This window comes from Glycine max, chromosome 10 (assembly GCF_000004515.6).
Source record: "Glycine max cultivar Williams 82 chromosome 10, Glycine_max_v4.0, whole genome shotgun sequence".
NCBI classification, from domain to species: Eukaryota; Viridiplantae; Streptophyta; class Magnoliopsida; order Fabales; family Fabaceae; genus Glycine; species Glycine max.
Window position 1 is genome coordinate 12,076,780 of NC_038246.2, and position 15,563 is coordinate 12,092,342.

Consider the following 15,563-nt stretch of genomic DNA (forward strand, 5'->3'; position numbering starts at 1 on the left):
CTCCCCCTTGTGAGCCAATCCTTACACCAATCATTTCTCCTTCCCTCCTAACACTATTAAAATCACCCATAGCACAAATTAATGATATGATAGAGTTCATTTTATAGTTTATCAACCCTTGCCACAATATAATCTTCTCTTTTCCTCCATATCACAAGGTGAATACACATTAATTATAATTACCTCCCTATTTCCTTCCACCCACACTCCCTCCAATGCAAGGAAACCTTCCCCTTTTAAAGAATTATTTAAACAAAATGCTTCCTTGGACCACAAACATAAATGTGACAAAGAGGTGATCAGTCGTTTCCTCCTCACGACCACAAAAAGGACAAAGATAGGAGTTACATGTCAGGGAATGTTCCTACGTCTGAGATTTGTCTTCAAAGGTAGTTTGTCAAGTGCAGCCCGCCATAGTAAAAACAAAGCTGGTTAAGGGGCCTTGATCTGCCACAACTTGAGATGAATTCATTAGGTTCCAATGTAGGTTTTTCAATTAAGAACCGATAGGGCAAGCCAACCCAGTAAGACCCTTCCACCTCAATTTTTCCAACATCTTCTATCCGACCTCTCACTATGAATGGTCACCCTCTTGATGTCCTCCCAAAAGCCACTCACACCCTCCCTTTCTCACATGAATCACTCCCTTCTCCCCTTAGGATCCACATCCACATCCCTTGCACCAACTTTCCCATATCATTCACCACCCACCCTTTTTGTAGAGAATTTTGAAAAACTCTACAGTTTTTTCACATAAAGCCTCTTCCCCCAACCACACATACTCCCCCGTACGGATCTTTTCCCATTCCCTATTTTCCTCATAACGTTGGAATCAAACCACCCCTATTGTTTACACACCTTGCGATGGTCTACCCACCAAGTAGAATCCATACTGTCACTACCTTCCGAACCCAACAAATTCCAACCACGGTATTTTGACATTAGAACTTCCTTCCAAAGTCCTTCATCTTCATTTAAAAACCTCCATTTTCACTTGACAAGAAGTGCAATATTGAAGTTAGTGTTAGTGATATCCTTAATGGCAAGACCACCCTTTTCTTTAGGTTAGGTGAGCAAATAGTACCCCAGTTCCAAATTGTTGCATTTTTTAATTAAAATTCAACGATAAAAACACTATTTTCATCTTTATGAACGCAAACGTTGCCGTTATTATTTTTTCTCAAGGAGAAACATTGATATTTAATATCTCTGTAATTGATCCTACGTTAAATTTCTCAAGAATGAATTTTATTTTTTATTTTTTATTTTATTTTCCTTTAAAAGAAGGATTGCTCCTAAAAAGTTAAAGTGCTTTCCCAACCTCACATGATGAAAATAAAAACGCGTTGGCTATAAAGACAAACAGTCCAATATTGGCGACGGTTTTTGTACTACATTCCACAGAAATGAAAAACACGAGGCTCATTTTGCATCGTGTTAAGTAAGGAAGAAAGCAGCGCATAAAAATAAAAATAAAAATAAAAACACCAAAAATAAACCTATATAAACCGTCTCCTCCCGCTATAAATTTTCAGCTCGAGTCACCAAAACGAAACACAAACAGTGTTCTCTCTTTCTTTCTTTCTTTCTGTCTGTTGTGCTCTCTGAACATGTTGATGGATTCCCCCTCTCGCTCCTCCGTCATCATCGTAGGTGCCGGCATCTCCGGTGAGTTACTTACTTCTTCTTCTTCTGCTCATTCTTAAAATTGTTCCGCGCAACCGCACAAACAACTGAAAGATATCGTTCTGGAATCTCATCATTGGTTGGCTTTGAAGGTATCGCTGCGGCGAAGGTGTTGGCCGAGAACGGCGTAGAGGACCTGGTGATCCTGGAGGCCTCGGACCGCGTCGGCGGCAGGATCTGCAAAGAGAGCTTCGGCGGCGTGACGGTGGAGCTCGGTGCCGGATGGATCGCTGGCGTCGGCGGCCAGCAACCCAACCCCATTTGGGAACTCGCCGCTCAATTCGAGCTCCGCACCTGCTTCTCCGACTACAGCAATGCGCGCTACAACATTTATGATCGCAGGTCCGCTCATCTTCCACGTAACGACGTCGTTTGCTTGCGTGCGCTTTGTCCTCTCTGTTTCAGTCTCATGTATGTATGTTTGTTGTTTCAGTGGGAACATCATACCGAGTGAAATCGCTGCTGACTCGTACAAAAAAGCGGTGGACTCGGCGATTCAGAAGTTGAGAAACCAGGAAGAAGAAGAAGAAGCATATGGTGATGATCATTGTAATAATAATATTAAAAATAGCGAAACGAAACTGCCTTCGTAAGTGCAAATCCCTGCGCGTCATTTTCAGCCGCAAAAGTCATTTTCTGAATGTTTTGTTATATATAATCAATCATGCCTTCAATTATTTTCCTTTTGAATTGTTCTGATTCTGTTCTTTTTTTCTTTCTTTCTTTCTTTTTTTCCTTTTTTTGTTGCTCATGCTTATTTTACGCTTCTTCCCCTTTTAGGACGCCGGAGACGCCAATAGAGCTCGCCATTGATTTCATCCTGCATGATTTCGAAATGGCTGGTACTATCCGTTCAATTCTCACTGTTAATTCGCTTCTAGATAGTGAAAAAAAAAATAGTAGCTTTTCAAACTCACACACAACAGAAAAGATTGTTCTTTATTTATTTCCTCTTAATTGGACTCTGCTCTGAAATTGGGAAATTATGGGTGCACAGAGGTAGAACCAATATCCACCTACGTAGATTTTGGGGAGAGAGAATTTTTGGTTGCAGACGAGAGAGGGTACGATTACTTGCTGTACAAAATGGCTGAAGAATTTCTCTTCACCTCAGAGGGTAGAATCTTGGACAATCGTCTCAAACTCAACAAGGTAATAATTATTTCTCAGAATTTTCTTATTAGAAGACTTTTCCTTCGCCTCTTACCTCGCGATACTTTATTGGTTTGTCTGTTTGCTTAAGGATTATTCATTCAATCCCTAATTAAATTCTTAATTATAAGAATTTTTTTAATTAATTCTCATCTCTTACAATAATAATTTATTTATTTAATTAAATATGACAATTATTTATATTGTTATTCATTTAATTATTCTTTATTAATATTTGATGAAAAAATATTAAAGAAAAAATATAAAAAATAATTAATGTATTTAAAGATAAACATACTTATGAAAATGTTCTTATGAACGTAGGAGTACATTACTCGGTGAAAATATGCGTTTGCTTGCTTACCCTGCCATGCGTTTTTTCCCTTTTCTTATTGTGTTTCGTTGTCTGTTATAGGCTCTATTGTCCCACTTTTGGAGTTTGCAGATAATGACTTTTTTTAAGCTTTTGTTTTTTGCGTGTATTTGCGATATTTCTGTCATTCGTCTCATGTCAACTCCCAATTTTTCTCGTGATGCTTTTGACTACTTTGTATTTTAAACGTAAATTATTCATTATTTTAATTTAAGTCCGAGAAGATTTTTAAATCAATTAATAAAGTATAATCAATGCCAAAGCTGCTAATCTCATAAAGAAATGCCTAATTGTAGAACTAGATTATACACTAGATTAGATTTATGTTAATTGTGAAGTATTTTCTTTTTTAAAAAGAGAATTAAAATAATGTGGATGTGATTTGTATTTTGTAGTATTAAACAAAGTCCCTTTTTTATTATTAAAAGTAATGTCAATAACTTTCAGTCTTGGGCGCAAAATTGTTGCTCAAAACCTTTTTATTCTTGTTCAAGTGGTGTTTTAAAATGTACTACTATAACATAAAGAATTATTTCATGTCATGGTCAACTGTCAAGTACACATACTTGGGGAAAAATTCTTTACAAAATTTGTGTTAAGGAAATCCTGTACGAATACAAATAATATACGCCTTGGAAAGATATTGAAAGCAGAAAACATATAATTGCTTCTTTTTAAAAAAAAACGTTCTTTTAAATACCATATATTTTATATTTATCCTGAATAAATTTTATTATATTTATAATTAATTTTTTAACATATTAATTTCATTCACCACTAATATTATTTTTATTTTTATACTGATTAATTTTTTATGATATTTTCAGTCATCATATTCAACCTTCAAGAAGTTTTTCTTGGGACATATTCAATGCTTAAATTATCTACTTAATTTCTTTATGAAATGAAATAATATAGGATCAAAATAAACCAAATAAAGAATTGAAAGAAGTGGAATTTAACCAGATGTTGAACTTGTACAAGAAGTGTGAGAAAGAAAAAAATAGCGGAATTTTGAAATAATATAAAGTTGGTTTTGGATAAAATATAAAATGGAAAGTAGTCGTTCACTAAAATTTAGCAAGCATGTGAAATCGTTAAAGAAAAAAGAATTAAATATATTTTTTATAATTTTTTTTATTTTTAATTCTTTTAAATTATGGTTGTTTTATTTTTAATCCTCAATACACTTTAGATTATGTTTTAAACAGTAAAAAAAATATCTGAAGTATCTTAAGGACAAACATAATTTACAAAGATCATAAATAAAAAAAATTACAAGAATGAAAGATAAAAAAAAATCATACTAAATTGAAGAGACTAAAATTTGCATTTAAACTAAGAAAAAAAAATATAAATCATTGCAGAAGTTCTGTTCTGTAACATCTTTCACGTATGTATCGTTCAGTTAGGGTATGAACACTCGATGGACAAGCACACGGGTTGTTCTACAAGTGAAAATTTTCAAGTCGTCATTTGAGTGTTCGAATTGACACTAAGCAGGTCGGTCTCGGGTGTATTTGACCATTGTTGCATATTTTCAAATTGTTACCATACATCAATATATGTCGAAACCTTTTGATAGCTCCACTAACCGGCAAAGTTTGACCCACAAATAATGGCACCTTATATATCAATCCCTTGTACACATCTCATAAATTAGTTGGCCCGGAGTTCCAATTTCTGCTTCCAGTCACACTATTTGAATTAGCCCAATCGCAATAACATGAGGTGATGTGTTATTTCATAGTAAACAATAGTAACACAAAGGAGTCTCGTCGATAGGCATTTATTAGGCAATACCTCAATTGCTCAAAATAAAAAACTATTCACTCCGTTTTATATATAGAATCTTTTTTTAAAAAAATTAATACCTTATAACTTAACTCATCAAGAATAATAATTTAGTTAATAACAATAAATTTATCTTAAATTTATAATTTTTTTAAAAAGTATCATCATTATTAATATTTTTATCTTATAATTATTTATCAATACATTATTCTTTTATTTTAACGAAAAATATTTCTAATTTAAAAATAATTAATATAACAAATATTATAAATTAATTCTTATAAAAAAATTATTTTAAACTTTAATGTTATAAATATCATATAAAACTCCAATTACTCATCATCAGCAAATGGGGTTCGTGCTCCAAGTCTGCCTAGATTCCTTTGTAATAAATATTCCTTTAATTCGAGGCGTTACTGCTCAGATTCTCATGGGATTTTATTGCTTTAGACTTCAATTTTACTTTTTAACTGCGTATGATTTATATTATTATTATTTTTTTATTTTTTTTTGCGTGGATTTGTGCAGGTCGTCCGGGAATTGCAATATTCAAAAAGTGGTGTTACGGTGAAAACGGAGGATGGTTTCGTTTACGAAGCCAATTACGTGATTCTGTCTGTTAGCATTGGAGTTCTCCAAAGTGACCTACTCGCCTTCAATCCAACCTTACCCGTACGTCTTCTATTTTTTTCCTCAACTCTCTATAGCATAACATATAAAAGGATTGGATTTGTTAACCAATTTCCTTGGTTAAGAATATTTTTTTAAAAAAATATTTATTATGAAGGTCATATGAAAAAATAAAAAATGTCATAGGTATTAGATAACATAATTTTATATATCTTAATAAAAAAATTCTTTTTAATTATATTTTTAAAATATTAACATTCGCCAAAAGAATTTGGTTGTGCTTAAAACAGTGATTAAAGAATAGAAGAGATTTTTTATTGAAATTATGTAAGAACACATTAAAAACTGGGGTCTCGCTGATCCGGTCTAAGGACATAAGATTGGTTAAAGAATTAAAAGAAAAATATTTATTTTTAAAATTATTGGAGGACACAAAGTCATAATCAATATAATTTTATGCATCTTAGTAAAATTATTTTTCTTTTTAATTTTTAACAGATGGCAAAAAAAAAACACTTAGTTAACATTTGTCTTAAAAATGATAGGTCATATTTTGATGCATTCTAATAAATAAAAAAGTCCCTTTTACTTTTGTAGCACTTCAAAGAAAAGATATTTTATTGAAATGGGTAAATTTATATTTTTCTATATTTTTTAATGCATCATCATATCATATGATTTTCATTAAAATCTTTTTTTATTTCTTAATTAATGTCGTCTCTACTTTTTTTTCTTAACTAGTGTGCTAGGAATACTTAGTATTTATGAATATAAAATGAAGTGGAACTTACTAATTGGTCCTAAAATATGTGGACATCTCCTGCTTCTCTTTCTAAGTGCATTATTTTGATAATCAAGGCCATTATTAAATGCACATCATATCATATGATTTTCATTAATTAAAATCTTTTTTTAAAATTTCTTAATTAATGTCTTCTCTACTTTTTTTTTCTTAACTTATGTGCTGGGAATACTTAGTATTTGTGAATATAAAATGATGTGGAACTTACTAGTTGGTCCTAAAATATGTGGACATCTCGTGCTTCTCTTTCTAAGTGCATTATTTTGAGAATCAAGGCTATTATATTGCATAATAACGCATTTACTGTACTTGCTACCATCCTGGTGGAAATGGAATCTTTAGGGTGTGGTTCTGTCTATACGGATCCCTACGGTAGTAGTTTCCCTTCTGTTCATTGGTTGGGAATGTAAAGAAATATAGAGATAGCTAGGTTTCGTATTAAATTGAGCTCTCTGGTTGATGACGCCAGAAGAAGTTTTTCGAGGTGTCTTCATATGTAGAAATCAGGGATCGCATGATCCACGGTATCAATGATCCACAGTCTCATCGTTGATAATCCATCAACCCTCTTGGTTAGGTTAACACATGGAAAGAGGACGCCAACTTACATATTTAGTTTTGTGAGTTCCAATAGCAGCGTCGTGCTGTCTTTAGAAAGATGCTACTAGCGCTACTTATCTTACAATGGTTGATAATTGATGCTACTAGCACTACTTATCTTACAATGGTTGATAAATGATTGCATTCAAGTTAAATATAAAAACTTTAAGGAATTATAAGGTTATCTCGATGTTAAAAAGAGAAGAGAGGCTGTAAGTTTAAATTCTTTATTAACAAAAATTAACAATTAACAATAGTTAATTAGCATGAATAAATGTGACTATGCGGAACACTTAGCTGTAACCTGAACAGAGCTTTACTTTTTAAAATGGAAAGGAAAGGTTTAAAGTTAACAGAGTGGGGTAGGGGACACCATAGAAAACGTTGGTGGATTTTTACTTTGTTGCATATTCATATGAATTTTAGAAACCTATTCTAATGCACTGTGTAATAAAAAATTGTAGTCTAACTTAAACCTTTCTAGTTAAGAGCAACCTGTGTGTTATAGCTAGGCCAACTCATGGTTTATATGGCCGATTCTGTATTAAATAATCTTTTACGGCTTCAACTCAAGACGAAATTGTGAAAACATATGTATATAGCCATCATATTAATGTCATATATGATGTCTGAAGGACTTCAATATTTAGTAAATGTAAATAGAAATTCTGAAGAGATATGCATGTGAACACTTAATGTATTTGATCAAACTGTGAACATCAAATTAATAATTATTAAGGGATACTATCGTTGAGGTACTTTGCCTTTTCCGTATACTACTAGTACTCAATGATGTTTTGATTAGTTAATAAATTTTGTCTTGTTGAACAAAATCTTCTCTGATTCATATAAAATAATGAAACAGAGATGGAAATTGGATGCCATCGAGAAATGTGATGTGATGGTGTACACTAAAATCTTTCTCAAGTTTCCGTATAAGTTCTGGCCGAGTGGACCCGATAAGGAATTCTTCATCTATGCTCACGAGCGGAGAGGCTACTACACATTTTGGCAGGTCGGTTATTTTTTTATTAAGCTGCTTCTTTTGCTTTCTATTTCTGTTTTGTTTCTATTCATCTTAATAACTCAAGTTCTGTGGGAAATTATTTATTATCTGCAGTCAATTTATTTCCAATGAACGTACTAGTCACTTACCTAACCTTAGGGACCAACCCGATTGAGCATACGTATCTTGCTTTTGGATGATTTAAAGTATAAACCAAAGATAATGGTTGGCATTCTGAGGATTTAAATAATACCTTGTTATAATTTTTGTGTTGTGCATGTGGGTCACATGGTTCATCTTAATCTCTAGCTATCAATTAACTTGTGGTTTATCTTGATTTACAATAAAATAGCTTAAATTATGTCTTTTGTTTTTACCCCCTTCCTGTGGTTAAACACTACTCTGGTTAAACATTAAATATTTGTAAAATAACAATCCCTGTAAAATGTACTAGAATCCTAATGCGGATCTCATTAGTAATCTCCAGATTTGAGTCAATTATCGGCTGAACTTCATAATGGATTTATTTAAAACTAGCTTTCAATATCATCTATTATTCTTGTCGTAATTCAACATACTAGACTTAATTGATAATAACGAATCTTTTGTTTGATATGGAAAAATAGCTTTGCTATTATCCCTCCCCTCCCCTGATTTACGCAAGGTGGATTAGGTGTATAAATACTTTTGCTTCAATTATTTCCATTTGTCTTATTATGATCATATTAATTGTAGCAATGGTTTTTCTTTGTTACGGTTAATTAATATTAAATGGTTCATTATCTTTCTACGATGTTGGTATTCCCTTGGAGTCATTTGTTTGAGTTTGGTAATGGGAACTACTGTCTACACTAGCTATGATTGGTTTCTTATTCATATAGAATATTAGGTAACATAACATATGTCAAACTATAGAAGAGTATTCTACGATGGAGGATTAAAAATCTAATTCCTTGGACTATTGAATTTTTGTACAGGATATTAGTTCTATTCTTGTCAATACTAAAAACCTATGCAACGATGCATTGATTTTGGATCTGAACTTGTATGATAAGTGAAAATGATTGAAATCCAAATCTTTATTCAGAATCAGAAAAGTTGTCTAGTTTCTTGGGTCATTCATCAAAATCTTTTTAGTTTATCTACTGATTTGTTGATTTGTTGACAGCACATGGAGAACGCGTATCCTGGGTCCAATATGTTAGTGGTGACATTGACTAATGAGGAATCGAAACGTGTGGAAGCTCAAGCTGATGAAGAGACCTTGAGAGAAGCTATGGCAGTGCTCAGGGATATGTTTGGACCCAACATCCCCAATGCCATTGATATACTTGTTCCTCGCTGGTGGAATAACAGATTTCAGCGTGGCAGCTACAGCAACTACCCCATTATTTCCAATCATAAACTTTTTCATAATATTAAGGTTGGTTTATTTACGCATTTTATAATTGTGTGACAGTTTCCTTTTTAATCTGTTCTGTTCTTAAATATATCAATCCATGCTACATTTTGTCTCTTATGCTATTCGTCTCTCTTGATATGATATACTGCAGGCCCCTGTAGGTCGCATTTTTTTCACTGGAGAGCACACTAGTGAAAGATTTAATGGCTACGTACACGGTGGATACCTGGCAGGTGAGGCACTAATATTTCAAGTTTGTATTGCTAATGGTTGATAATAGCAATAATAACTTGAAGACCTGACACGGGCTGCTTTAACTAACAGGTATTGACACCAGCAAAGCGTTACTAGAAGAAATGAGGAAGGAAAAAGAGAGTCAAACTCTGTTGTTAGAGCCATTGCTAGCATCATTAACAATGTCGAAACCAGAAACAGTCTCCAATATCCACAAGTGCGATATTCCTACACAATTATATCTCAGTGGCAAGCTTGGGGTACCAGAGGCCATATTATGACGACTATATGGGACTGTACCTTCTAGTCTAGATGATGCATATATAATACTTATGCTGAAGTGGGGGGCCTGCCTCATCCTTAACTCTCATTCAAGTCCTTGGCGCTGCCATTGCCCATTGGTGATGGAAATTAACAAGTCACTGAAGTAAGATGTGGTGAGGGGAAGAAGTGTTGGAACACTGCGATGTCTCCTCACTTTAGTCCCTTTCACTGGTAATTAATGAAGCTTAATTATAACTACTAGGTTTTAATTTTTGAAGAGAATTAATTAATTGGGATACACTTACGATTACTTTGTTCTTTATAGTCAGAAGCAAGATTACATTTTATGGATAATGGCTGATATGTATGTGGATCCTAAATTTTTTACTGGTCAACGATATCCATTTAAATTTTCTTGCAATGAACTCGATTTCCCAGGCTGAAAATATTTGTGTATACTTGAAAAAAAAAAAAAGGAAATTACAAAAATGAGAAAGACATAATCCTCTTAAGGTGTAATGCCTTTCATTTGGCACCGAATTTTTCTTTTTAAATTTAAGATGAGGAAGTTTGATAGGTTTTAAGGTAAAGAGAAGATTAAATGTCTCAATTTTATAAGAAAGGAAAGATGATATAGAAGAAATCTGTGTGGTACGCATTCATGTTGACCTGCATTGAGGGTGGTTAGTAGTTGTGGAGGATTCAAGAGTTTGAACTGTTTTTGAGGACGTTGTCGTTTTTTCTAGCGGGAATTTCGTTGTTTTTGTTGTGGTTGGCGTCAATGGAGATGGAGATTGCAGGGGAATAACTGTTTGTGACGAAGAAAGGGGGTTGGATTTAGAACCGGTTAGACCGTCGAAGTCGCCTTCTACCTCATCGAGTCATAGTGTCAATGGGTGGGCAAATAAGAAAGTGTGGTGGTATAAAATCAGGGTAAATTTGAAAATAGCCCAAATTTTAAAATGTTAAATTATATAATAAAATACTCAAATTGATAGACAAATGTCAAGTTTTTATTTATTCGAAGTATTATTTGCCTTTTGAATTCGGACTCTTTAGCGTTACTCAGCAAGTCTTGTTTTTTATCCCAAAAAGTTGAGTTCATGTTATTTATATTTTGTTTGGCAAAGGAGAAATATAAGAGAAAAAGTGAGAAATAAATTTGAGTGTGTTTAATAAAAGAGAATAATAAAAGGTGTAGGCTTTGTTAGTTATTTTTTTTTTTTTTTTTATCATTTTTATTCATTTACTAAACTTTTCCATCATTAGAATTTCAAAGCTTAAATAATACATTTTCTCAAATATGCAATTATTTATACCCATTACTGGTGGTATATGCATCAAAGGTCAAAGTATTAAATAAAGATATTTTAATCAAAATATAACAATGTTTTAGTTTCATCAAATGTTTCTTAATTTATATATAATAACCTTAAACATAAAAAATATGAAAAGAAAGTAGTATTTTTTTTAAAATCAAATACGGTTATTTTATTCCTTTATTCACTTAATTTAATTCACTTCCCTATTTTCATCCACCTTATTTTTTTCTATTTCTTTTCTTCAATCCAAATGAACTTTTAAATTCATTTGGGGTGATTGTGAGTTTTTATTTTTTATTTTTAATTGTAATTTCTACTGAAATGAGATTGAAGTGATTTTAATTTAGCTTTCAAAACACTTTTACATTTATTTTTTTAAAAGAAAGAAAGATTTATGAATTTTGGTTTCTAGTTTTAAAAAAATTCACACTTGCTATATTGATTATGACTTTCTCGTTGTCATCATCGTCATCATTATCATTGTCTTTGTCTTTATTATTATTATTGTCATCATTATTGGCATTGTGGCTACTACCTTAATTGCCATCATCACAATTATCATCATTGTCATCGTCAGAGTTACTATTAATGTCTTTGATTGTTGTCATTTGTAACTCTTACCATTGTGCACAAAACCCAAAAATAGGAAAATGAATAAAATTTATAACTAGCAAAACTTCTTACCACGTGAAATTTGTTGGATTGCTTTAATGCTTATGAAATTACGATTGAAAAACCATAACCCTGATGCTCCACTAAAAAACAATAAAATTTAGCTCAACAAGAATATAACTATGCACCTGATGTTTTATAATGGTAATGCTCTCACTAACTTCTAAATAGGGGTGGGAATAGGTTAGGCCGGCCTACAAGGGTCTACAACCTGGCCTACATAAAATCTGGTCTAGACTGGCCTATTTAATAAAAAAGATTATGCTCGGACTTTTTTAAAAACTTATTAAATTAAATAGATCAGACTTAGGATTATTAAAAAGTCTTATAGGCATGATAGGTCGGTCTATATATATGTATATATACTTATATTATTTTTTGGGTACCAATATATATTATATATGTGTCCTTGCATTGAACAGAACACACAGTATAATTAATAATATTTTTTTTGAAACTAGCAGACTTTGATTACACACGGTATAATCAAGTAAGATTTTAATTACAATTTAAGTGGTGTGAGTCACGTGCTGACTGCCATTTCATTATTTTTACTAGTTTTAAGAGATTCAGTTCATTCCCTTTATATTCCTCATTATTTTTATGGGCTTATTTTCCTATTCCTTTTAATGTTTCCTTTTCCTATCACGTTTCTCTCTGTTGAAGTAAAATAGAGAACACAATTAACAAAAATTGCAGAGCAAACAAAAATCGTATCATTTTCACTTCAAGCTTTGATAGAGGTAAAACTTCAAAACCTTGCCATTTTTTTCTTTCATCTTTTTGTTCCTTTAACAAGTTTCATTATGAGTCTTGATTTAGGCATGTTCAAGTTGGTTTTGTTACTTGGTGATATATGATTTCTATCAATACTTTTTTGCATGTCATTATAACTATTATATTTAGATAGCTTTTTCATTAGAGGCAATGTAGTTTTGGGACATCAATTTTAATGGTTCCTCTTGTTGTTGTCCTATGTTGTGTCATGTTTTAATTCATATTTTTACTATGTTTAGCATATGTCTTTTCCCTTGGAAATTAGTGCACCAATAGCATCCACTCATACAAATGATAATGAGGTGAATGTAAGTTCCTGCATATTCAAGTCAAGTAGAAGCTAACAATCAAGAAAATGAACATGAAGAACCAGTTGTTGGGAGAAAGAGGAAAAAAACTTTAGTTGTTTGGAATGATTTTGATGAAATGGAAATCTCCCCTGGGTGAAGAAAGCTGTTTGCAGATACTGCAAAAGTAAATTTGCTACTGGTGGAACTGGGTCAAGTACTACCCATTTGAAAAGACATTCCAAAAGTTGCATTCAAAAGAAGGCTAAAACAACTGCTGAAAGTAGACAACCCACCATTCCATTCTAGCCTTCAAATTCAAATAACCCTTTTATGATTCCCAGTGTTAGATACTCTAACGAAAAGATGAGGGAAATAATTGCAACTGCTATCATGGTTCATGAATATCCTTTTAGTGTTGATGAAGATTCTATTTGGATGTGGGCCTTCCAATATGCAAACCCTGATTTTCATAAGGTTACTCATAAAACTGCAGGAAATGATTGTTTGGCACTGTTTGAGATGGAGAAGAAAACATTGAAGAAATTGTTAGAAAGTGTGAGCAAGATCGGTTTAACTACATATATGTGGAAATCTAGCCATCAAGTAGTTGAGTATATGGTTATTACTGGACATTTCATTGACGCGGGATGGAATCTTCAAAAAAGAGTTTTAAGTTTTGTGAAAGTGCCTGCTCCAAGGCGTGGTATTGATGTTGTTGATGCTATTTTTAAGTGTTTGAAAACTTGGGGGATTGAAAATAAAGTTTTTTCAATATCTGTCAATAATGCTTCTTACAATGACTCATGCATAAGATGTCTCAAAGAGAATATATCTCTAAGTTGTAAGTTATTCCTTGGTGGCTCTTTGTTTCATGTTAGATGTTGTGCTCACATATTGAATTTGTTAGTGCAAGATGACCTTAGTACAATTAAGGATATCATTTTCAATATTCGTGAAAGTGTCAAATATATTAACCACAACGATGCAAGACTAAAGGCATTTTGTGATGTTGTTGAGCAAAAACACTTGAAAGAAAGGAAACTTGTTATTGATTGTCCAACAAGATGGAATTCAACCTTTAATATGTTGTCAACTGCTTTGAAATTTAAGACTGCATTTGCTTCTTACAAAGAAAGAGAGCCTCACTATAATTATGCACCTTTACTTGAGGAGTGGAATCAAGTTGAGAAAGTTTGTAAGCTGCTGGAAGTTTTTAATCTTGCTACTCATGTCATCTCAGGTACAATAACAAATATTTTTTTGTATTTTATTAGATCACTTTGGTATCCCTAAAAGTCTTTAATATAACTATTATTTAAACGTAGGTAGTGAGTATCCGACTGCAAATTTGTATTTCGCAGAAGTTTGGAAGGTTAAAAAAATACTTGACAAGGAGATTGAAGATGAAGATATCTTCATGAGAGAAATGATAGGTCCAATGAAGAAAAAGTTTGACAAATATTGGGGGGAACGTAATATGTTGATGGCTATCGCAAGTGTTTTGGATCCTAGCAAATTTCATATGGTGAGTACATGTTTTCCCTTGATATATTCTAAAGAAGATGTTGATGAGAATATAAAGAAGGTGAAAAGTTCATTTGAAGAATTGTATGATGAGTATGTAGGTCTATGTTTACAAGAGTCTACGTCTAGTGTTGTTAATTTGGATGATAATATTTCATCATCCTCCCAATTGAATACTTCAGTTGTCACTGGTTTTGACGATATGAGCATGCTACGTGAAAAGGAAGTTGTTTCTCCTATAAAATCAGAATTGCAAGATTATCTTGATGAAGGTATTTATGTTCCTAACACTAATTCCTTTAGTGCTTTGGACTGGTGGAGGAACAATAACATGAAATATAAGATGTTGTCTAAGATGGCTGCTGATATACTAGCTATTTCAATTTCAACTGTGGCATCGGAATCCACATTTAGTGCTGGAGGTAGAGTAATTGATGAATTTCGCTCTAAATTAAACGAAGAATCTGTTGAAGCTCTAATTTGTGATGGAAATTGGTTTCGTCAGAAATATAATGTGAAGAAAAAATCAAAGGTTAATATTACTTATTATAATTTTTATAAGTAATATTTAATCATTTTTTAACAACTTGTTCATTTATTTATGTAGTGTTTTTCAGTTCAGTAACTAACATATATGTATTTTTCTTCTTATTTTGAAGGCTGAAAAAGAAGAGATACAAATCACACTGAAGTTTTGATTGTCTGTCTTGTCTGGTTAGAAAGCTTGCATGCTGCATTGAAATTCTTATGGTGATTGTGTATGATTTGGAGGAGCTAATGATGAAATGGCGTTACTATTAATTTTATTGGTAGATATTTTATGTACCAGTTCTGTTCAAATGGAATGGAGATGTAGGCCAAGTATGAGGTTCTCTTTTGTTTTGGATTATTTTATATCATCTGGTAATTTCAGTTTATATTATTAATATATTTGTAGGATTACCAACTAAATTAACGTTAGATTAAAAATTAAGCCAAATTATATATTAAGGCCTTGTTTAGCCTATTATAGAAGGTGTATTATTTTTTTTTGGT

The 15,563-nt window shown here is 32.3% G+C and overlaps 2 protein-coding genes across 2 annotated transcripts; both read left to right on the plus strand.

The window, feature by feature from the left end:
* The first annotated feature begins 1,375 nt into the window (after positions 1-1,375).
* Positions 1,376-10,364, plus strand: LOC100805182 (polyamine oxidase 1). The gene is made up of 10 exons (XM_003535793.5): positions 1,376-1,668; positions 1,779-2,028; positions 2,120-2,275; positions 2,467-2,528; positions 2,684-2,838; positions 5,534-5,677; positions 7,903-8,052; positions 9,212-9,466; positions 9,597-9,678; positions 9,770-10,364. Exons 1-10 carry the CDS (start codon positions 1,611-1,613, stop codon positions 9,958-9,960), a joined length of 1,503 nt encoding a protein of 500 aa, XP_003535841.2. The 5' UTR covers positions 1,376-1,610; the 3' UTR covers positions 9,961-10,364.
* A 3,003-nt stretch (positions 10,365-13,367) lies between these two features.
* On the plus strand, positions 13,368-15,226 carry LOC106794198 (zinc finger BED domain-containing protein RICESLEEPER 2). The gene is made up of 3 exons (XM_014762647.1): positions 13,368-14,244; positions 14,330-15,060; positions 15,188-15,226. Exons 1-3 carry the CDS (start codon positions 13,368-13,370, stop codon positions 15,224-15,226), a joined length of 1,647 nt encoding a protein of 548 aa, XP_014618133.1.
* The last annotated feature ends 337 nt before the right edge of the window (positions 15,227-15,563 follow it).

What these genes read in the sequence shown, in the direction of transcription:
- LOC100805182 (XM_003535793.5), top strand. Translation starts at nt 1,611, where the DNA reads ATGTTGATGGATTCCCCCTCTCGCTCCTCCGTCATCATCGTAGGTGCC. An exon ending in CGTAGGTGCCGGCATCTCCG is followed by an intron (nt 1,669 to 1,778) that starts GTGAGTTACTTA and finishes TTGGCTTTGAAG; the next exon opens with GTATCGCTGCGGCGAAGGTG. An exon ending in AGCGAAACGAAACTGCCTTC is followed by an intron (nt 2,276 to 2,466) that starts GTAAGTGCAAAT and finishes TTCCCCTTTTAG; the next exon opens with GACGCCGGAGACGCCAATAG.
- LOC106794198 (XM_014762647.1), top strand. Translation starts at nt 13,368, where the DNA reads ATGAGGGAAATAATTGCAACTGCTATCATGGTTCATGAATATCCTTTT. An exon ending in TGCTACTCATGTCATCTCAG is followed by an intron (nt 14,245 to 14,329) that starts GTACAATAACAA and finishes ATTTAAACGTAG; the next exon opens with GTAGTGAGTATCCGACTGCA. An exon ending in ATGTGAAGAAAAAATCAAAG is followed by an intron (nt 15,061 to 15,187) that starts GTTAATATTACT and finishes CTTATTTTGAAG; the next exon opens with GCTGAAAAAGAAGAGATACA.